General features: G+C 49.2%; 1 protein-coding gene and 1 non-coding gene across 3 annotated transcripts; both read right to left on the bottom strand.

The window, feature by feature from the left end:
* Nucleotides 1–260: 260 nt before the first annotated feature.
* TMEM171 (transmembrane protein 171) lies at nucleotides 261–10,265 on the bottom strand. 2 transcript variants are annotated; one of them, XM_032628967.1, is made up of 4 exons: nucleotides 10,018–10,265; nucleotides 6,383–7,089; nucleotides 2,328–2,469; nucleotides 261–537 (listed from the first exon to the last, which is right to left on the bottom strand). In XM_032628967.1, exons 2-4 carry the CDS (start codon nucleotides 7,020–7,022, stop codon nucleotides 342–344), a joined length of 978 nt encoding a protein of 325 aa, XP_032484858.1. In that variant the 5' UTR covers nucleotides 7,023–7,089; nucleotides 10,018–10,265; the 3' UTR covers nucleotides 261–341. The 2 variants fall into 2 exon arrangements, with proteins under 2 accessions (XP_032484858.1, XP_032484859.1); XM_032628968.1 differs by lacking the exon at nucleotides 10,018–10,265 and adding an exon at nucleotides 9,226–9,328.
* A 2,640-nt stretch (nucleotides 10,266–12,905) lies between these two features.
* On the bottom strand, nucleotides 12,906–12,978 carry TRNAE-UUC. The gene has a single exon. It is a non-coding gene; the product is annotated as a tRNA-Glu (tRNA).
* Nucleotides 12,979–23,419: the final 10,441 nt, after the last annotated feature.

Here is a 23,419-nt window from a genome sequence, read left to right on the forward strand (position 1 = left end):
CTAGATGGGTTCAAAGCCCAACCTCACCATTTAGAAGCAATGTGACCTTGAATAAGTTAATGAGCCTTTCTGAGCCTCTGCTTTTTCATCCACCAATGCGAACGATCCCACCCATCTCCCAGAGTAGGAGGCCTCAATGAGAGAAGCATCTTGGATTCCCAGCCAGAGGCACGCTGCCTCTCCTGTGGTCTGAAGCACTGACAGCTTAATCTGGAAGGTTTGTTATTGATGTTGATACTACACCAGGAAGTCAGGACATAGCCGATTCTATTGTATTTTTTATTAGAAAAACAAATTAAATAGTGATTGATTCTATAAAAAATTGAACTGGAGTCCATGGCTCATGGTGGGGAAGGCTCAGAAGATGGAGACAAGGATGTGGGGACGGCAGTTTCTTTTTCTTCATATCTGGGAGGCAATTCGGATGAGAGACAGGGAGTGTGTGAGGTCTCAGAGGATGAAGCAGTCCCAGAAATAGTATATATAGATTCACAGTCTCTCTCAGAGGCTGCGCCTTGGCCCTCAGGAGTTGGGATCCTATGAAGAAGGAGAGAGAACATGAAAGGGAGCAGAGGGACTCTGTCACCTGCCTTAACTACCAGGTTCTTTTCACATGTTTAATTAGATGCATTTGGAAACATTTGCAAGGGTCTCCAGAGTAATTTCTTCCATATTCTATTCTGCATAGATATGTTTTGATTTCTTACCCCTTCCTGTCCTTAGAGCTCATGGTTACTTTAAGACTGTCTCACTCCTGTTGTCATTCCCCTTGTCATTGAAAAGACGTAGAGTACAAACACATAGCTGCCTTCCAAAGAGAACATGTACAAATGTCCAGAACCTAACCTCCCTTTCACCCACACAGGGGAACTCCTGCATTCATCCCTGGTCAGATCTCCAGCTCATCACCCGGTTTGAGGTACAAGAACACGTGCCGTGAAACATGAATGACCAGGTATGGCAGCCCCCGTCCCTAGCACACTCGTGACATCTCTCAGGTCCTGCTTCTCACTGCTTTCAAAAATGCACGTGTCTCAGTGTCTCAGAAACCACTTTTCACTGAGGCCTGCTTTTCCCTGTGAGATCTTCCAGTGATCCTACCTTCACTTCCTACACCCTGGTTTCCCATGTGGGAAGGTGCAGAGCCTTTTCCAGCCCTGCTCGTCCCTGACGCTTCCCAGAACTCCTTCCTTTCATGCCTTCCCCGCCCGTGGATTCTCCACAGGCCTCTGTCGCCTTGCCCTCTCGGTTTCAGCAGCCTCTTTGCCATTTCATCTCCAGTACCCCATCTCTCTCCCAAGACCTGGCCCATCCGGTCTAGCTCAAAGGCCCACACCTCGCTCTCCCTCTACTGCTAGCCAGCTCACCATCTTCTCCCACTTACACAGGCCCCGTCTCTGTCTTCCTCAGTCAGGGACATTCCCTGTCCCTGTCACTCCCCCTTGACATCATCATCTCCGCTCTTCATCCCTGTCGTCCTCCACAGCAGACAGCCTCACACACTCCTCCCTTTCTGACCACCCCAGTCCCAGGCTCCTGTTACCTTCAGCCTGTCCATGAGAGAAGGCTTCCTCTCTGGTCTGGTCACCCCCAGCCTTTCCCCAGCACGAGCTGTGCTAACCACTGCTCGGACCCTGTTGCCGTGACTCCACATCCTTCAATGGCATCCCTCTGCCTCAAGGAAAAACACTTATATTTACACTGTTTAATCTGACCCCAGGTACCGCCTCCAAATTTGTGACAAAGCATGGAGGATGGGGATGGGAATCTCGTATTTCTCTTCGGTCAATCTGAGAAGGCTCTGAGGCCCAGGGAACAACTTAATATTGAGGGGAGAAGCCTGGCGTGGTCAAGTCAGGGTGCAGGTTGATTTTAGCCGGCCACTCAAGTATCTCCATTAGATACTGAAATGCTCTGTACCTGCTGGAGGTCCCCTGGGACCCTCACCCTTCCCACAATCTAAGGCACCAAAGCCTAACTTAGCAGGGGCCTCCTGAGTTCTGCTCCAGCACTCGGGATGGCTGATGGGTTTGTGCAGCATTTTGAGGATCAGCCCTGCTAGGACCACATAAAGATGCCTGGAGAAGGCTTCATATGAACCTGGCATAACCACTTTTATAATTTTTAACTCATGTGCCACCCAAAGTTTCCTGAAAAGTACTAGGAATATTAAGGCAATGATTCTGGCACAATGTCCGCCAAAAAGATACTCATACTTGGATGGCTACACCTCTACCATAGCCTTAAAGCTGATTTGGCCTGAACGTAGACATAGGCCTGAAAAGGCTAAACTTTCCTACTCTTGACGTTCAAACGGAAAGTCTTACCTATAGTTAAAAATACTGTAATATGAAGGTGGATTTTCATTTGGGAGCCAACGGTCAGCCCCAGGACTCCGAGTAGCTGCAGAAACTGAAGACTCAGGAAAGTAAGGTGGTGGAGGAGGTGGGAATATGATCACGGCATCACCTAAGGAAACACAACATTTCATTGACGATAGATGAGTACTAAATGCAAGCAAATGAGCAACAGCCAAAGAAATTAATTATATATTTGGCCCATCTATAGAAAAGGTCAAAACACCAGAATTTAAAAGTGAGCCTATCCAACTTACAGAGACGGAGAGCAGAGGTTGCCAGGGGCTGGAGGCTAGGGCGACTGGACTTAGTGTTTAATGCAGGCAGGGTTTCTGTTCAGGATAATGAAAAACTTCCGGGAATTGATCATGGTGGTGGCTGTACAACATGGTGAATGTACTTAATACCACTCTACACTTTAAAATGATTAAACTGGTAAATTGTATGTTGTCTATTTTGCCACATGAAAAACAAAATAGTGGGCCTCTATTTCATAGCAAATCTGAGCTAAAGCATTTCTGTGAAGCATTTGCTAACAATGTTCCTTACCTCCCCTGGGATGTCTGCTGCTACAAAGTTTTTCTCGTTTTCTACTTACAATTTTAATTCTTCAAAAGTTAGCTGTTGGATAAAGTGCCTCCACTCCTCAAATGCAGTTTCAACCTCTGAACAAATGCCAGTACAGCCACAATACAGCCCATCATCCCTATTTCCATAGTTGTGGTTTATGCACTTGAAGAGTTTTTTTTATCTACCAATGTTTCTTCCAAGCTTTACAAAAGAAAGTCAAACTCAAAGAAAAGCTAGGGTTTTTTTTGTTTTGTTTTGTTTTGTTGCATTTCTGTTGGTACTGTTCACTCCAGAAGACATCCCTGCGTTTGGGCGAGGAGAACTGGGGACCAGATGCAAGCTCTAGTTTGATTCCAACACAAAATGTACCAGATGAGTTGCCCAGAACCTTCTAGACATGAGGTCTGAGGGTGCCCTCTGATAAGCTGGCAGCACCAAATGACAGCTCAGGAAGAATGAAAGAGGAAAGAGGACTTTACTTCCCTGCAGGGAGGAGATGGTTTGTACTGGTAGCAGAGCTGATGCTCACCTAGGTAGCTGCAGGGTTCTCTAGAGTTACCGGGGTTCCACTTGCCAGTTCCCACCAAGCGTGGCCCTGAACAAGTTACGTGCCCTCTCTAGGCCTCCCTCAGCCACCACGTCTGTAAACGGCAGGCTGTAACTGTACCCGCCTCAGAGGACAGGTAGGAGGACTGGATTTGCGCGCGGGGTTAAAACGGTGCTGAGAACGGAGCAAGCTCTCTCAACTGTAACACATCCTCAAAGGGACTTTCTTCACAACCACCAGCAAGTGGCACCTATGTGCACGTCTGAAGAAACATTCCCAACTGGTAGTCTGGCCAGTGGTTCCACTCTCCACCTTGATGCCTCAGTCGCCGCCCCAGAGGTAACTTAGCCCTGCAGAAAATGCATTAACTCCATCTCTCCTTCTGCAAGGAGATGGCGGTTCAAGCTGTTAATATACATCGCTAACCGAAGCTGGAAAAAGCATAGTGGTCGTCTTGGGATCCTCATTTAATTTTTTCAGAAGGTCTTCGTAGGTCAGAGGAAGGTAGGTTGAATGTTCACTTTAATTACCCATTGTAGGACAAAGGATCTGGAAACAAGCCTCTAAAGCAGGCTGATCACCTATCAAACACAGACAAGGAAGTACTCAGAGTCTCCAGTTATCTCTGAGGCTTAGCCACTCCTCTGCCAGGTCAGCTCCCAGCCCTCCTGCTCTCCCCGGAAAGTCCCATGCCCCTGGGGTTTCCCTTCCACTATGTCCTGAAAGACTTGATGTCCTGTGTGAGTTGACCATACACCTGCTTGTGCATCCAGGGTCCAGCACTAGGTGTGCCCACAATGCAGATATCATGCATCTTTGTTTCTCTCTTCTGTCTTCCATTCTGGGAAGAGCTGCATTCTGGCACTTAGCCAAGGACTGACTCTTATCACCCCAATTTCCCTCACAAGGCAGAACTGACCATTGACAGACAATGCCTGGAGTCTTAACAACTGTGCTAAAAGGCATGATTTCTAACAACGTAAACCCTATTCCGTAATACCAAAGGAGAGAAAGACAAGGTGCCAGATTTTCACAGGTTTGATAGGACTTAAACGGTTATGTGGAAAAGATTTGAAACTATGCAGTGCCAACATCAGGACAGAACCGCCCAGGAGTCACTCCAGCACAAGCCCTGCTCCCTGCCGCCCCCCATTCCAACCACCAGGAAGAAAGCTGGGCCCCAAAACTCCCGGATAGTAAACCCAAAGGGCACACCTTGAAATGCTCCCAACTAAGTGGAGGCCCGTGAGTGTCTCATGAGAGTATTTACTTGGACCCCACTGTGTTCCCTGAAAGAACTAAGAACATCTATAATATTGGGTGAGCCCTTTCGTCATGTAACAACAACCCAGGACACCTGGTGAAGGATGAAGCCTGCAGAAACAGAATTACAGCAAGTGCCTGGGGAGGGCGCTATGCAAGGGCCATAGCATACGCATGCCCACCGCCTCCGCTAGGATCCTGGCTCTGCCACTTGCTAGTTTGTGACGTTGGGCAAATTACTTGGGATCCCTGACCCTTGGTTTATCTTTAACATGGAGACACTAAGAGCACCTACCTCAGTGGATTGTTGTAGGTGTGAATGAATTTCACACAACAGGCCCTTGACGAGTACGTGCTAAAATACACCTAGATGGGTATTTGGCCCAAGAATAAGCCCTATATATTTGTTTGCTATTATTAACACATAGCTAATATTGATGTTGTCACCATAATTATATAAACACACAAATAAGGAAGTTGGGAGCTTCAACCCTGGCTGAACACAAGGATCGTCTGTAAATCCATCTGCCCTTCCTTTCTCAGGCCAATACCATGCAAGGTCCACAGCCCAGGGAATCCCCACAGTGAGTACCGCCAGCTCGACAGACAGCCCCACCCGCGAGAAACATCTCACTCGCCACCTTCCTTCCCTGTTCCTTCCACGGTTTCTGCTCTGTAACCCTCTTTGCCCGCCCAGCCTTTTACATGTTAAGGCTGTGGCTTCAGAGTGGGAGACTGAAATAAAACAGTGATTTGCAAAAATGAGCAGCGGTGGGGGTGTTTTGTCTGTGTGAACGTGAGGCCAAAGCTACTGGTATGGTTCTGTGGGGACCTGACTCTGGGAAATGGTGATCCAGCTCTTCTGCAGATCCCTGGGGACCCAAAGGGACACTCTGTAGGCACTCCATGGAGGAAAGAAGCGACAGGTGCTGTCATATTTCATCTTTGTCTATGCCACTGCTTCCAAACCTTGCTCCGACCCTGAAGCCAAGGAAGAAATTACAGAAAATGAAGAAGGATGCAGAAAACAGTACAGAAGACTCCCTCAAAACATGGAAGACCAATGGACTTATGACAGATTCAGAACCCTAGATATTAGTGCTGTCAGGAATCTTAGAAATGCAGTGCCCATTTTATAAATACATAAAGCAAGGCCAGGAGAGGTTCAGGACTTCCAAAGACAGCCAGTCAGAGATGAGAACCCACATTTCCAACAACCAAAAGTGCCATAAGTGTTTGGTGTGAGAATAACAGGGGAAACAGGGTCACTTGGCAGGTACCTGAGGTTTTAGAAGGCTCCCAGGCTTTCCTCAAGGATCCTCTCACTTTCCTCTTTATTTGCTCTGTGACCTTAATCAAGGTCACAAGTTAATGTCCCAATCAATGCTTTTGCTAGATAATAAGGAATTGCTGGGAGGAGATGATGTGCTCAAGGATTCTTATGGGGATAAGTACAGCCGCAGAACTGTGTCTGTGTGCGTCTGCGTGCGTGTATGTGTGTGTGAGAGAGAGAGACACACACAGGGACAGGGACAAAGAGAGAGAAGGAGAAGGAGAATCTAGGCCAGACCCAGGAGCAGCTCAGTGAAGCCTTGATGCTACAGCCATGGTGATATGAACAAGAACAGGAAGGACAACCACCCACCTACAGTGACCTGGACGGGCTCCATGTTCTGGGTCTGTCTCTCTTCACTTTCAGAAGCATCCTGGCCCACATTCGAGTTGTTTCTCTTCTTAACATGGGCAACCACGAAGAAACACAATCCCACAAGCACAATCAAGGGTCCCAAGATCTGCAGGGACAGGAATCCACAGATCTGGGGCTCTGAGTCAGCAGTGTCTGTCTCATTCAGCGGTTCCTGCACCCAGTCTGAGCCACACCCGGGGACCCAAATGCCCAGTACACTGATGAGCATACCACTCGTCAGGAACAGAAACCCAAAGATGAGACACTGGACAAACTGGCGGCTCTCCCCACAGAGGAAGGCTCGGTCGGAGGCCCCCTGGTTGCCTCGCAGGCGCTCCTCACTTCGCTGAAGTCGTGCCCGGGAGCGGGCCAGGACCACAGCCCCCAGCCCAATCACGGCACACGCGGGCCCGGAGATCTTCAGCACCATGCTACAGTCTGGGAGGGTTTCGTATTGGCATGCCTGGAACCCAAAGATGGAGAGCAGGACTCCCACACACAGCAGGATGGCACCGATGACAAAAAGGAAGAAAATGAGCTTGGTGACACGCCTGTCTCCCTGGGCCCCATCTGGCTCGGCAGCAGCTGCAGGAGACATGGCCAGAAGAGGCCACTTCCCCGAGGTGGGTGGGATGTGTTCCTTCCCTTCAATGGTTTCAACAACTCTGCAGACATAACCAAACACCAAATTAAAGTGGGCGCAGGTGTTCCTGACCCGCCCTGTTCTTTTTCCCAGATCACACTAGGATGAAATCACAGGGAACCGAACTTTGTGCAACTGATACACTGTAGTACAATGAACTGGTTCATGAGTCAGAGGAACTGGCATTCAAAAACTCCTGAACGTGTAATTTTATAAAGATATGCAAGAAGGGCAAATGCAATTACCATGCACCTAAGAGTATCTTGAAAAATCAAAACCCATGCAACAAAAGTAAATGGGTGTGGCTTTTCCTGTTATGAGTCTTAACAGACTCACTTCCCCAGGCCAAAAAATCCCAAAACCCAAAACATAAAAACAATGGTGAGTGAAAGAAGAACCACAGGGATTGTTTCTGATTTACAAACATCCCATATTTCATCACAGCTGCTATGAGTATTTCCAAGTCGGTAAAGTTTCGTTCAGTACCTAACTTTCCATTTCCTATTTTAGACTGCAGCAACTTTCCATTCCGTGCTTTATCCTAAGGCTACATCTACAGGAGACCCAAGTTTCAACTGAATGGGAAGGCGGTTCAGGAACACGTGAGTTTGGTGGATTTTTAAGTTAATTCTGTCAAAATGTGACTCTTGAGTTCTCAAACAGGCACACATTGGGGCTGCCCTGAAATCTGGTGGCCTGGCTGCTTGGTTCTGGTATAACCCAGGGGGGGGGTCTGGTAGCACCTGTCCCTCAGGTGGGCAGGTGACCTCTTGCTCACCCTCTTCCGTGGCGCCACCCACTTACACAAAAAGGTTTAGACCCAGTTAAAAATAAGCAGCCAATAAAATCACCAGTTACAAAACACTAAACCGCAATAGAACCTGACCTTGAAAGAAGAGTATACATGAAATCAAGTGGCAAAGCACCTTCCATAAGACCACCCAAGCCCGCTACTTCAAGGCTCTCATATATTAAATGTATCCCGAGCAGTGGGTAAAGAATTGTCTACCTTACACACCCTGAATCTATTATCCAGTTATCTTGTCTTACTCTAATGAATGGAATATTTTTCCAGGACCCTTCAAGTTGGGGCACTCAAAAAGACAACCCAAGTGTAAAGAACATTTTCACTTGCTCAAGGAAAGAAAACTTTTACAATCTTTTGTGCCACTTGCATCCATGGTCACGTGAAGGAGCTCAAGATTGAGTCGCTAAAGCCAAGGCCATCTTGACAAACCCAAATCGTGTCCAAGTAGGGTCAGGTTAGGTAAAGAAAGGAAACAACTGGTCTTATGCTAGGAAGTGCTTTTCCAGGAAAAAGTAAGATACAATCAGAAGGAAGTTGGAGGAAAGAAGGAAATAGAGGTGGGAAACAAGCTTCCGTGTTAAACTTGGACAAACTATATGTATGAAGATGTAATTAAGCGGAAACGAACATTTAAAGTATTGCACTAATTTAAAAAAATTCTGAGTCCTGTAATATCTTTTGCTGGTCTGAAGATATGACTGAGGGGTGACTCTCTGCCACAAAGTCCTATCAATTCATTGTACCTTGGATTGAGACCTGGACTTTGTCGTGAGTCACAAGGCTTCAACTGCCTTAAGGCAAATTCCCCAATACTAGTAAAGTCTAAAACTGGATTTGTAGCTTCCTTTCCATGGACTAGTGGACTAAGCACCTGGCATAGGTGTTAATCCCCCATCCAAAATAGTATGTGGGTAGTTCGTTCTCTCTCCCCTCCCCCCCCCCATAGATGCGCTCACAAACTGACTCAGAGACATCTGCACTAATAGGAGATTAAACCTTTTCCAAATACCAACCTACATTTCATTTCCCCAAAGCCAAATTCACCTCCCCAACGTTGTTTCCCAAAGGACATTTCCAAATCAGCAGCATGTCACCACGTCCAAAGCTGTCTGTGTTTGGGTACTGACGCAGAGAGGCACAAGTCCTTTACGGGAAAGAGTCTGGTGGGTTTAGAGAGCCGGAGCGCAACACCAGCCCGCAGAGCTCGGCGCGCGGCCCCCGCGGGCGCAGATGCGGTGCGGCTCCTCCGCTCCTCGCTCCCAGCCTGGCCCCCAAAGCTCAGTGCCCGCCCCGCGGCCCCAGAGCGCGGGCTCCCGGGGTGCAGAGGAGCGCGGGGCCGGGAGCGCTTACCTGAGGCTCCGTCCTGCGAGGGCGCTGTCTGCGCCGGCAGTCGGCGGGCAGCGCGGCGCCCGCCTCCACCCGCGGCCTCCCGGGCGGCGGGCCGCACCGCACACTCCCACCTGTGTGTCCCGGCGCAGAGGGCGGGCCGCGCGGTGTTTACGGAGGAGGCGTCGCCGGCGCGGGCAGGGCAGGGCGGACTGGCGGGAGCTGGCCGCCGCCGGGTGCTGCCCTTCGGGGTCCAGAGGCGCGCCCGGCTCCGGGGTGGAGAGCGCGGGGCGGCGGACCGGGCGGCTTCCGCGTCCGCGACCGTGCGCGCGAGGAACCCGGGAAAATGCCCCCCCACCTCCGCCTCCTCCTCCTCCTCCTTGGCCCGTGGCCCTGCGGGCACGGGGCGGCAAGTTGGGATTCTCCTGGCTGTCCCAGCTCGCGAGGCGACGGTCGAGGTCCGGGCGGCGTGAAGGGAGCCGGTTCCCTTCCGGGCCGAGAGCCCAGAATTTGGGCCGGGGGTGGGGAAGAAAGGGCAGCGCCTGCCCCTCTCTTCGGTGTGGCCGCCACCCAGGCAGGGGTCCCCGCGTTCCCGCCGCCGCGCCCTCTGGGACGGGTGCACCCGGGGACCTGTGGCCCTTCTGCCGCTCCAGAGACCTTGGCTGGGGTCACTGGGGCTAGCCCCTCGCCGCGAGCTCCCCGACGAAGAGGTTATAGAGACACCAGGTCACAGAAACGTGCGCTCCATTAGCGTGTGAGACAAGGGTCGTCCATGCCCGAAGCCTACAGGCATCTGGTCCTAGCTCCGAGACTCACACGTATGGTCGTCATGGTTATCGCAGTCCCGCGTTGCCATCGAACCCCTTCCTGGTTCTCAGTCGCTAATGATTTGCCGGACTTAAACTGCTCACTTTCTCTGCCCTTGAACTGGGCGTTTGGGGATGGGTTTACTAATCCCCGTGCTATTTGTAACCTGCCCCGTGACACGTGACATGGAATCAGCTGTGCCAGTTTCCACACCAGAGGTCAGGGCGCTGTGAAAGGTGAGTCAAGAGCTCAGCCCAAAGTGGGGAGCACCATGAGCCCTGCGGCCTTTCCCATCCCTGCCACTTCCCCCTGGAGTCCTATCCACTTTGCCTGAAATCAGCCCAGTCAAGAGTTAACGCCAACTGCCTTAACCTTTTGGAAGCGAGAACACCTTGCATACCTGATACAGCAAGTTGTTCCCAGTCGTTTTTCACTGCAGTAAAGAATGAGTTGGCTTAGCTGATTACAGAAGGGAGAAGGAGACTCAAAGAAGGGCTCACAGGGAGGCAAACAAGGAAGGGTGTCCACCTGGGTTCTGCAGGTTGGTGGGCTGGGTGGGTAAGACAGGGCTTCGTAAGGGAAGCAGACTGGGCAGGGTCTAGTGGGAGGGATTTGCTGGGCCACTTGCCCCAGTGGCCAAAGATTATTACTATCTTGAATATCAACACCCCTTGCTCTGGGCCAGGTTCTGTGTTGCCTGCTTTACCTGCATACAGCCTGTGGTTCTTCACTGTGTGTCTCCAGCAACTCAGAGAAGGTTGCAGGCAGAAGGCAATAGGGGAGCTAAAATGGTCATTTTTCAGCTGAGGAAACCACAGCCCAAAGATGTAAAGCGATCTCCACAGATGGTTAATGTGGAGCAAGGGCCTGAACCAGACTGACTGTTCCTCCTGGGTACGTCTGTCACCCAAAGGACACACAATGCCACAAACTCAGAAAATGTCTTTTTATCATGTGGCATTTTTATCCCTGCAACAGAACAGACGCTGTATCCCAAGGACATTGTGGCAATCTGTGTCCGGGTGGAGCTATCCTGGTCAAAGTGTCAGATTATACCACCTGCTGGAAGGGCCTCAGAGCACGCCCAGCTAACGAGCAAATAACCAGCAGTGGCGATCACACAACAGCAGCGGGCACGCAGCTTTCCAAGAACGCAGCCCTGACTATAGGATTTGCCTCCCTACACAGGCCTGCTAGCAATTCCTTTCTGTACAAGGGGGGTTTCCTTTTGTATTCCCTAATCATTCTTTCCTTCTCCCCTATTTGAAACTCCGTCTCTGGCCACGTCATGTGCAGACCTGCAAGGGCCCTGTTGATACAGCTGCCCCTCTGGTGCCACATGACTGCAGGCTGGCCACACATGACAGATTTGAATGTACTGGCACCAAGGACAATCAGATTAGCCTCCACTTGGGATGTCTGCCACTTGAACTGTTTGTGTCTTTTGGAGCCTGTTTGACTAAATTAAACTCCTTGGAAACCAATCGTCGGTCATGTATGAAAGACATACCCACCGGCATTCAAGGTGCTTGTCTTTTGTAGCAGACCTGTTCTTAAGAAAGAGACTGAATGACCTTGTCACTATCTAAAACCTGGTGGCCTTTTCCAGCCCATGTGGTAGTGAAAAAAGATCAGCCCAGGCCAAGTCCTTAGAAAAATAGCATCAGAGCAAGCATAAAAAATGGATGAGTCTTGATATCAGGAAGTGAATATGGAGGGTGAAGCTGAGGAATGCAGCAAAAGCTTGAGAGGAATGAGAAAGCAAGCATATTGATTATCTATCATTACATAAGAAATTACCCCAGAATATAGAGCTTTATAAAAAATTTATTTATTTTATTTATTTATTTTTGGCTGCGTTGGGTCTTCCTTGCTGTGCGTGGGCTTTCTCTAGTTGCAGCAAGCGGGGGCTCCTCTTTGTTGCGGTGCGCAGGCTTCTCACTGCGGTGGCTTCTCTAGTTGTGGAGCGTGGGCTCTAGGCGCGCGGGCTTCAGTAGTTGTGGTGTGCGGGCTCAGTAGTTGTGGCTCGTGGGCTCTAGAGCACAGGCTTGGTAGTTGTGGCGCATGGGCTTAGTTGCTCTGCGGCATGTGGGATCTTCCCGGACCAGAGTTTGAACCCATGTTCCCTGCATTGGCAGGCAGATTCTTAACCACTGCGCCACCAGGGAAGCCCCCAAAATGTAGAGCTATAAACAACAAAGATTTATTCTCTCACAGTTTCTGAGGGTCAGGTGTCTGGGAATAGCTTAGTGGGGTTGTTCTGGCTTGGGATCTCTCACGAGGCTGCAGTCAAGCAGTTTGCTGGGGCTGCATCATCTGAAGGCCTGACTGGGGCTGGAGGACCTGTTTCCAAGGTGGCTCTCCCCCATGGCTGTTGGCAGGAGGCCTCAGTTTTTCACTACGTGAACCTCTCCACGGAGCCGCTTGAGTGTTCTCATGACATGGCAGCTGGCTTCCTCTAGGGTGAGTAATCCAAGAGAGAGCAAATGAGGAGGAAGCTGTAGTGCTTTTTATGACAGTCTCTGAAGTCCCACACCATTGCTTCTGCTTTACTCTAGTTCTTAGGATTGAGTCACTAAGTCAAGGAGAGAGGGATTAGGCTCCACCTCTTGAAGGGGAGAGTATCAAAGAATTTGTGAACATATTTTAGAACTGCCACAGAGAACTGTGGTGATATTTGGGGGAAGAGGGGAAGAGCACTTCAGGCAGAGAAAACAGCAAGTGCAAAGGCCCTGAGGCAGGAGCAGGCATAGCACATTCAGGGAAGAACAAGAAGCCAGGGTTGCTGGAGTAGGTAAGCAAGGGAGAGTGGAATAGGAGGAGGTCAGTAGGGCTTGGTGGGCCACTCTAAGTCCTTTTTTATTTCTGGCTGTGCCACGCCACTTACAGGATCTTAGTTCCCTGACCAGGGATTGAACCTGGGCCCTCAGCAGTGAAAGTGCGGAGTCCTAACCACTGGACTGTCAGGGAGTTCCCTGTTGTAAGTAACGTTGAGTAAGATGAGCAGCCTTTGGAGGGTTTTTTAGCTGAATGTGATGTGATCTGACTTATTTTAAAAAAGAAAACAGAGGCTTCTGGGTGAGCATAGCCAGAGGAGGAGGAAGTAGAGATGAAGAGACCATTTAGGAGGCTATTATAAATAACCTGGGAGAGAGATGATCGTGGCTTTTGTTTGAAGGTGATAAACACAATTGGATTCTGTATATATCTCATATAATACATCTCGAAGATAGAGTCAATGGGGTTTTCCATGGACTGAATGTGGGTTTTGACTCCAAGGTTTTTGACCTGAAGAACTGGAAACATGGTTCTGGCATTGACCGAGACTAAAGGCAGGACAAGTTTGAGGGGGAAGCTTCACAGTTCGGTTTGGGACATGTTAACTTTGAGATGTCTCCTAGACACCTGAGTGGAGAAGCTGAGTAGGCAATGGAACATATAGGCCTGGAGTTCAGGAATTCTGGAAGGAACAATTTCCTGTGGTCTGCCAGTGACGTTTATTACAAAATCAAGAGGGCTGGGCCCATCCTCTGGAAGAGTTTACACATGTATATGTGGCTACTGAGGGCTCTAAGCAGGCATAAAGCAAGGGGCAGACTGATGCCTGACACTCCCCGGGGCACTACCAACCTGGAGAAGCAGCTCAGGACAAGTGACTGGCTCAGGGTTCTAGAATTCAGTACGGCCATTTTTCAGGACTCACAAGACTGCAGAAAGACAGTCCATCAGTTGAGTCGGCCAGCTTCTGGTTTCTCGTTTCTCTTTTGGTTGTTCTCTGGTTCTGCCCCCAATTAACCTTGGCACCCAGAGGCACGCATTCCTTTCTTCCAATTCCTGACATTTCTTGAGCCTCCCCCGGGGCTGGTGTACAGGAACTTGCTCTTGAGTGCTTGGTCTTGGATCCACGTGTCAGCTAATATTCCCAGGACTCCCAGTGATGCTTTTGAACCGCACTGGGCCTCCTCCAGCTGCCTAGCCCTGCAGAGGGCGCTGCAGTCAGGGGAGGCCGAGGTTCTTGGGGCATTTTCTTCTGCCCCACCCTGATGTTAGATGTAGACCTGGGGCCTGAGAACTATGTCTGGGGTGGGAATGACTGACTTAGCAGGCTTGAGTTGAGAGTTTTGATTTGGCCCCTTAGCTGACCTCAAGTGCAAAGATGAATTTTTTGCAGTCATTGTATTGCCTGGACTGGTGCTGTTGATTTTGTGTGGCTGATAACAGCTCCGCTTGAGTGTGGCTAGTCAGAGCCAAGGGTGTGGAGCACAAGGAGTTGTTTGAGACAGAATGAAAGTGAGGATTTGCCACTTGGTCTTATCAGCGGAGGCCTCCACACTGTTGAGGGAGGGAGACCCCTTCAACAGAGGTGGCAGCATCTGGGCAGCAGACTAGAGGAGACCAGTGTGTTGACAGTAAGAAGTCTATGGAAATGCAGTGGTCTCCTGTCTCCTGGCATCTACTGTTGGCCCCATCAAACACCTACAGCTCACTGGGTCCCAAAGAATGAATCATTCCTCCCGGCATTTATAAAAAGGGGATGAGTCAGACCCCAGTTTAGATATTGGCTTTGCCGTTTACTAGCTGTGTGACCTCAGGCAAGTAAACAACTTTTCTGTGCCTCGGTGCCCTCTTCTGTAATAAGGGAATAAACCGACCTACCTCAAAGGATGCCTGGAGGAGTAAGTTTCTGGCACGTAGCGGGCCATCAGTGGACGTATTGCGACTAGTCACCTCGTCTCCCATCTGCGGTTCCTCCCCCGTAAACTTCAGGAAGGTTGATCTGATGACGAATCCACAGAGAAGGTATAGAGATAGAAGAGGAGGGAGGTCCGCATGCCCAGTGAGAGCAAAGTGAGTGTGTTGACTTCGAATGCTCAGTTTGCAATGGTTTGAGTCACTGCCAGCTCAGCTCACTTCTTCCTGAAGCATGTCTCCCAGTTATTTCTCAGCATCTTGCGGGTGTGTGTCACGTGATCTCAAAACACTAGCCGTCCAGGTGGTCACCCTGTGTTATCTGCCCTGTCGTTCTGCCTCTGCTCCACGACTGTCTGCAGCCACCCAAGCTTCTGGAAGGCGTCTTTGCTGCTGGTGTCCCTGGAGGGATATGGGGACCCTGCCAGGTGCTCCCCCCAGCCAGCCAGTGGCCGGAGTTTGCGGTTCTAACTGCCTAACCTCTCCCAGGTCCATCTGCATGTCTCAGCCCCATCACTGTGCCCTTGGTTCTGCCCTCCACTTCCTGGCTGCCACTTACGATTCCAAAAAGAATTCAAATCAGTTTACAGTGTTTTGAAAATATAGCCAGATGGAATAAATATGAAAATAAATGAGAAGAAGAGTGAAAGAAAAGGTTAAGTGTATTTCCTGCCTCGTTCACACAGCTCGCTGCTAATGTGTGGGGCGGGCTGGAAGCCTTTCGATGTTATGCACTCAAGTCATTTACCCATTTTAGGATGAGATCTGGAAACTTGTCTGAGACACTTAGAGATGACTCTCCAAATGGCCCAACCCAGACCCCTGGGAGTGGGCCATCTGACCACTGACGGTCCAGCAGGCAGGGTGCAGCCTCCCTGGGTGGCACTGGTCATCGCCTCACAGTCACACACCTGAGCCCTGGCTTCTCCTGCAGCCACTGCTGGCCCAGAAAGTGAAGCAATAAGAATTTGGACACCTGAGAGCCAGGCATCTAAAAAATTCAAGGTGGTTTGGCAGGAAGCCACCTCCTGAGTGCCCCGGTCCCTCGTCCGTCACAGCCACGGGATGCAGGTAAAGCTAGTGTTGATTCCAAAAGAAGGAAAAGAAAACTCTTTGGGTTTTTTTCTTGTTACCCTACCTCACAGGGTTATTGAAAGGATTAAATGAATAGAGAAAGACCTACTGTAATTTGTGCTTGGATACAATTCGGGGAGAAACATTTCCTCCTGAATAGTGATAACAGCGAACCCCTCCATAAAACCTGCTCTGTGTTTTCAGTGATGTCCATGTCTTAACCCACTTACCTTTCATGATAAGCCGATGAGGTAGGTAGTGCCGTGCCCCACTTTACAGACTCACAAAGAGGTGAGCAGCTCCTGCCTTGCCAGGAAATGGTTGAGCTGGGCTTGACGCATCGAGTTTCTCCCCTCTCGTGGATGAACCTCAAGAGCTGCCACAGCATCCTTCCTTGCTGTGCACGGGAGGTGAAATGGCTGTTTTTCAATGTCAGTTTAGAGTCATTCAAGGGCAAGCTAACAAACTCCCATTCATTCTTTAAGTCTCCAATTAAAGGTCATTTCCCCAGAGAGACATCCTCATCTGAAGCAGCCCTGGTTCCCCACACTGTCTGTTATTTTCATAGTACCTGGTATTTTTCATTCAGGGCACTAATCACAAGCGTAGTTATTTACTATCCCTTTGGAACCACTTCTCCCCCACCCTTTGCTGTTTAAACCACTGTGTCACCTTCTGTCCTTCCTGTCCCTGTCATTGCTGATCTCCCAAATCTCCTGTCGTCTAGCTAGGGTCTTGGCACCTGGCACTCAGTTTTCCTCCATTTCTAATCCCGCCTTAATCCTGGATGCTTTTACCCTCGCATGGATAACACCTGGCCTTCTCCTCTCCAGTTCTTTCTGTCCATCCACCTCAGGGGATGCCTCCCACCGGCTCACACCAGACCACAGTTGACCTGAAACAGCTCCTCCTACAAATGCAGGCATTGGACCGTTCCTGCTACTACCGTCCTGCACGCACGCCCGGACCCTGCGCCTGCTCCAGCGGACTCCTCTCCTTTCTTCATGTCTTTCTTGTGTAGTTAGATTCCAAGGCCTGTGAGGTCAGTGGCGCTCTTTCTGCTGCCCTACATTCCCAGGCCTGCATCTTTTCATACACCGTCTGCTAGCACGGCCTTTGCTCACCTGTGTGCTTTGCTCAGAGCCGGCACCTCTGCAGATGAGTGCTGCTGGTGAAAGAACAGCTCTGGACTCGATTGCTATCGGTGTCCCCAAACCCAAGGGCCCTCGGCAGTGCCTGGCAGCCCAACCACATTTTGCCCCTAGACTCACTTTCTGACGACGGTTTCAGCAGGTGGCCCAAGACCCAGGGAGCCTTTTCCTCCCGTCCAGTGATGCCTCTGATGGTCCAAATTTCTGCCTGGCCAGCACGGTTCTTCAAGAGAAAGACAACCACGGGTAAACCCTTGGCCAAACGGGCTCCACCTACGACGCCCCTGGCGTGGGGTCCCGGGGTTATAGCTCTTGAATTTGTTCTCAAGTGCTTGGTTCCTAAAGCAGGATGGCTTCTAGGTCGAGTCAGGGGCTTCCAGCCCTAGCCTCCTGCTGTGCCAATGCCAGTTCTCCCTTCACAGTGACTTTTCCCTGACCCTGGACCCACGTCACCATTCTAGGCTCCCCTCACTTGGATGAGTTCTCCCTTGAGGGCACTAGCTATTTCCAGTCGAGGCCTAAGTCAGAAGCACCTCCATCCAACAGCAAGATGTAAGAGAGGAAAGATAATTTTCACTCTACTCTCCTGAGCTCTTGGCTGAAACCCTGTAATAAAAGAATATTAACAAGAGAAAAACAAACAGACGTTTACTATCATGGATACCTCACGGATACATGGGAGATACCCAGGGGAAAATGAGTAAGTCCCCAAGGTGGCCTAGAATGCAGGCTTAAATGCCATCTTAGTAGGGAAAAGGGAGGGGGAACGGTGGCTTCTTTGGGGAGAGTAAATGGTTTTTAGCGGGGGTGAATGGGCCCTTAGAGGAATAGATGGGAGGTGTGATAGTTTGTGACAAAGTTGGTTGGGTTGTGGTGTTGACCTCTGGAACTTCTCTTCTATGGTAAGAGTCAATCTTCCCTGACTGATGAAACTCCTGGAAAGGGGATTTATGACAATTGAGTTCCGTTTGGAAGATCTGTCTTCAGGGAGACCAGGGGAGTTCAGAGATAGCCTCTTTCTGCGTTTGCTGTTTTTCAAGTGCCTACAGCACTAAGGATGATTTTTACACTTTAAATGGTTGAAAAAATGTTTGAAATGAGAATATTTTGTGATGTGGAAAAATATATACATATGGTTTATATTTTTGCAAAGCAAAATATATTTATTTCAAAGAAATATAGTACGGTGATTAATAAGAAGTGCTCTTGTATAAAAATATTACATTAGGATAAAATTCTGTGGGGAGGAAGTATATGGAAATTAAAGTTTACAATAACAAAACACATGTAAAATGCATTACTATTAAAGAAAAACTGGGACTTCCCGGTGGTGCAGTGGTTAAAGAATCTGCCTGCCAAGGCAGGGGACACGGGTTCAACCCCTGGTCCGGGAAGATCCCACATGCCACGGAGCAATTAAGCCCGTGCGCCACAACTACTGAGCCCACGTGCGGCAACTACTGAAGCCCGTGTGCCTAGAGCCCATGCTCTGCAACAAGAGAAGCCACCGCAATGAGGAGCCTGTGCACCACAGCGAAGAGTAGCCCCCGCTCGCCGCAACTAGAGAAAACCCGCGTGCAGCAATGCAGACCCAACACGGCCAAAAAAAGTAAAAATTAAATTTAAGAAAAGAAAAGCTGGATAATTTTTACTGAGATTATGATCATGTCATGAGCTAATAAGCTAAACCAACTTAATCATATACGCCTCTCAGGTTTAGCTACCAAAGATGTCTGAGGTACCCGAAGGCTAGCTACTCCCTCACAATCCCACTAACAGGTGAAAGCAAAGGTCTCAAACATGTCGGATCGAGTTCTGTGAGACATACAGACGCTTATTAAACACTGTTAACAGTCGGGCACAAAGCAGTTTATGCAGCTGCCCACCCATGAGCGTGAGGACACTGACCTCTGGAGGTGGCACCCCAGAGCCAGGATTTTCTGTGCTCAGTGGGCATCAGGCCATCGGCCATCCTCGTCCATTGGCCACTGGCTGCCTTGTCAGGGGATGAGCCTCTGCTGCCTTCCCTCTGGGCACATCGACCTTGCCTGGGTTCACTCTAGGGTAAGGGGTACCTCTAAAATCATAGCCACCCACAGTCCTGCATAGCTCTAATTCCCCAAAGAAAAAGCCCATCATCAACATTCATTGTGCCAGTTAACAGGCCACTACTTTCACCAATAAAACCACACTTCGGACCTTTATGCTAATTAGCTGAGTCCAGGTGTGGATTGAGATGAGATGCAGATACACTTGTGGAAGCCTCCTGGCCTGTGGCCTTTCTGATCTTAGCTGACTTTCTGGTACCCTAGCTGACCTGTTGGAGTTTAACCTGAGTAGCACACACACAGTATCACCCTTAACCGCAGAATTTTAAAATCACAGACATTTATCAGTGAGTGTCACACCACTGATAAGTGTATCCTCTTAGGGATCTTTAAAAATGAGGTATATTTTTATGTTTAAATGTCAATAATTTACAACATGACATAAGTAGAAATCCTGTCTATTTAAATTTATGATGAAAATTTTACATGCCAACTTTAAAAGAGCAAGGGGTACATAGTTTCAAAAATGACTTCACGGTGACCCTAGGCAGGGCTCTCTTTGGTGGTGGCAAAGATGTCTCCTTGGCCTTCTTGTCCTTTGTTCACCCTCTTCCTGGAGTGCTCAGAGCTCTGCGCTCCAAAAATCAGGTGGAGCAGACTTTACAACACAGCCAAGTTCCTGGGACACCTTCTCCCAGCAGAGGGGCCCTTCTGGCCTTACAGTTCACACCTGAGAGAGGCTCCTTGGCAGATTCTTCCAGAATGAAGATCTGTCCTATGTGGCGTGCTTCCTCCTCTTAAACTGAGTGGCACCGGTCACTTAAATAGCAGCTTTTCTCTTTAAAAAAAAAAAAAAAAGTTTTACTTTACCAGTGCCCCCTTCACAAGGCAATTCTACATGTATTTGTTTTGTTTTAAAGATATGTGTGTCTTATTAGACTATAAGCACCGTGAGAGCAGGGACGTGTCCGAATTGCTTCCCACCATCTTCCCAGGGTAGAACCATGGTAGGTGTTCAATGAATATTTGCTGAATGAAGAATGAGACGAGGTGAGATGGGATGATGAGATGAGATGGAAATGAAACAGAACCAGGAGATCCCCTGTGTCAAAGCTGACAATGGAGGAGGAGCTAGGCCAGCAGTCAGCCAACCAGATCTGGTGGTTCTAAGGAAACTGGATAAAAAGCCTCTGAGGATGGAAGACAGAAGACAGGCCAGCCAGTCCTGGACCCAAGCAGAGCAGATCAAGAATCCTGGCAATTCATGAGGCTGAGTCTAGATATGAATTTACGTGAATGGCTGAATGGCTTGTGACACAAATAATAATTCCTTCTTACTGGTCCCTCGTGGCCGGGCTTCCGCGTTCCTCCACTGCTCTCTTTAGCTGCGACGGTTCATCTTTCATTTCCTGCTTTCTTAGCCTTACCATGAGCTCCTGCTCGTCTTCATTCTGCTTTTGTTTTATGAAGGTCATGGCTTCATCAAGTTTTTAAATTCATAATTTTATATTCGGTGTCATTTTTCATGTTTCTCAAATGTGTTTCATGGAAACCTATTTCAGGTGACTATACTTCACCTGCTATTTGTTTTCCCTGTCATGCTTCTCAATATTTTGTTCTCTCTCCTTTTTGTTTAACTATCACTGCAGAGACATTTTATCTATTTTTATTTTTTTAAAATTAATTTAATTTTAACTGCGTTGGGTCTTCATTGCTGCGCACGGGCTTTCTCTAGTTGAGGTGAGCAGGGGCTACTCTTCCTTACTGTGCACAAGCTCTGATTGTGGTGACTTCTCTTGTTGCAGAGTACGAGCTCAAGGTGCACGGGCTTCAGTAGTTGTGGCACATGGGCTCAGTAGTTGTGGCTCAAGGGCTGTAGAGCACAGGCTCAGTACTGTGTCACACGGGCTTAGTTACTCCACAGCATGTGGGATCTTCCTGGACCAGGGCTTGAACCTGTGTCCCCTGCATTGGCAGGTGGATTCTTAACCACTGTGCCACCAGGGAAGTCCCAACATAGACAATTTTAAATCATTACTGTCATTTGGATAAGGTGAGTGTTTCACGGGCAAGATATTTTTAGGAGTTATGTATGGAGAGAGGACAGGCCTGTGCTCCAGATGGTAACAAGTATTCTCCTATGACATGATGTGAGGGGTGTGAGTTCATTCTTTTATACTTTACTCCCCCCAAACCAACCAAGATTGCAACTATAGAGCTCAGATGGAGGCTTCTGTACAAATACGGCTTGTATATGTGATTCTACATATGACCCTTCTTCTCCACATATTCTTGGAGACAAATCAGGTCAGAGAAACTCCTGCTGCCAAGGCACTTGCTTGTTCGCATTGCTAAATAGTTCTTTTGTTCTGTCCTCTGAATGGTCGTCACCTGCTTTTGGAGAACCGCGTATGATCAATTTTATTTGGGCATTGCACTTACAATCCCAAAGGCACCCTTCCCACTTGAGATATTTGCTTTCACCTGCTAATGAGGTGATGGGGGAGGAGCTAGCCTTCCCTCACTTCAGCAGCAGGACTATCAGAATATTCTCATTCTCTGTTTGGCTGTAATTGCACTGATAGCTCTTTATTATGTTTTGTGATTTTGAGTTATACGCGTCCTCTCGCTTTGTCAAGGGGGTAATTTGCATTTCTGTTTCTCATTGTCATCACTGTCTGAGGACAGTTTTTTTTTTTTTTTTTTTTTTTTGCGGTATGCGGTCCTCTCACTGTTGTGGCCTCTCCCGTTGCGGAGCACAGGCTCCACACGCACAGGCTCAGCGGCCATGGCTCACGGGCTCAGCCGCTCCGCGGCATGTGGGATCTTCCCGGACCGGGGCACGAACCCGTGTCTCCTGCATCGGCAGGCGGACTCTCAACCACTGCGCCACCAGGGAAGCCCCTGAGGACAGTTTTGAAAGGGATAAGAGGGCAGCATTTGTTGTAACGTAGGCATCTCCTTGGGTGGGTAGGGTTTTGAATGTCAGCGATGGAGGGCGGGGGAGAGAGAGAGAGAGAGAGAAGCAGGTATCACAGGTGGAGCAAGAGACCGTGATGGCCAAAGGTCAGGGGTTTGAAGAGCGCTTTGGAGTCAATGACCAGATTGCTTTAGGCTAAAGTATTGCACGAGGTCAGGGGAAATGTGAGAGAAATTTGCTTGGAAAAAGTCAGAGGGATGATACTTTGGAAATCCCTCCCTGCCAGACGTGATATTTTTACTCGGTTCTACAGGCAAAGGAGAACGATTGAAAGTTTATAAGTAGTGCGTTAGCAGGTGATAGCTTGTAAGACGGATTGAAAGTGGAGGGGGCACCTGGCAGCAGAGAACAGTGATGAGTTGTCGCTGACACTTGGAAGAGAGGCGCTGCGGAACCGACCTCCCGTGCGCCCCACACACACACACACACACACACACACACACACACACACTTAAGAGTTTAACTGATTTATTCACACTATATAGTTCAACAAAGATTTAAACTGGTTTACAACACGTATAATCCGACCATATAAAGTGAAATGACAAATGCCACGCTGTAGTATAGAATCCTGTCCACCCTACCGCGCTCCACCTGACTTGAGTTCTTGAAGACCAGACCAATGTGTCTTGTATGTCTTTTTCCTGCCTTGTGGGAGGAGGATGCGTAAGAATGAACGGAGGAAAGGGAGAGCTAGCCTGACAGAAAGCCGCCTGCCGTCTCTCTCCTGCACGGACCTTAGCGGACTTAGCAGGTCAAACAAGGGCCACGGAAGGAGACACTGAGGGAGGCAGTGGACTCCCGTTCCTGGGAGGGACTTAAAAATGAGGGAGCGGAGCCCTCACGGCATCTCCAGGTGCCATTCCATGAGGATGTCTCTTGGACTCGTGGAGGCTGCTCTCGGGTGTTTGAGTTTAGGGGAAGGTGGGCTTAGGGACGCTGAAACTCATGCTCAGCCGGGAGTAGCACACGCTGAAGGTGATGGGGTGGAAAACACCTCTCTTCTTGGCCCTGGCCTGCAGAAGGAGCCATTTCTGTGTCTTTTATGCAAACAGATAAATTTCATTTCCGACGTTATCTCTCCACCCCCGCTGGTAGATACTTATCCAGTGGGGCCTGCTTGCCTCAGCTGTATCTTAACCTGCTTAGATCTTTCTGGCCTTTTCAATTTAGGAGCCATTGTCTTTTCCCATGTGAAAACTCTTAGGTGGGATACCAGCCGGGGAACATCAAACAAACTTGTAAAACCTGTTTCTCTTTGGAGCTAATAAAAGGAACATGGATGGGCCCCAGAAGACGCAGGTCTCATCCTGGCTCTGAGCAGAAGCCAGGGAATTTGTTTAATCTTTCCACGCCTTACTTTCTTCGTCTGTAGAGTGCGGGGAGATGATCAGTTTCCTTGTCGGCCTCTACCCTGAGGCCATGGAAGAGAAGAACGCTTGCTGGCGTGGGAGGGGTGGCAGGAGCCC

This window comes from Phocoena sinus, chromosome 3 (genome assembly GCF_008692025.1).
Source record: "Phocoena sinus isolate mPhoSin1 chromosome 3, mPhoSin1.pri, whole genome shotgun sequence".
NCBI lineage: Eukaryota > Metazoa > Chordata > Mammalia > Artiodactyla > Phocoenidae > Phocoena > Phocoena sinus.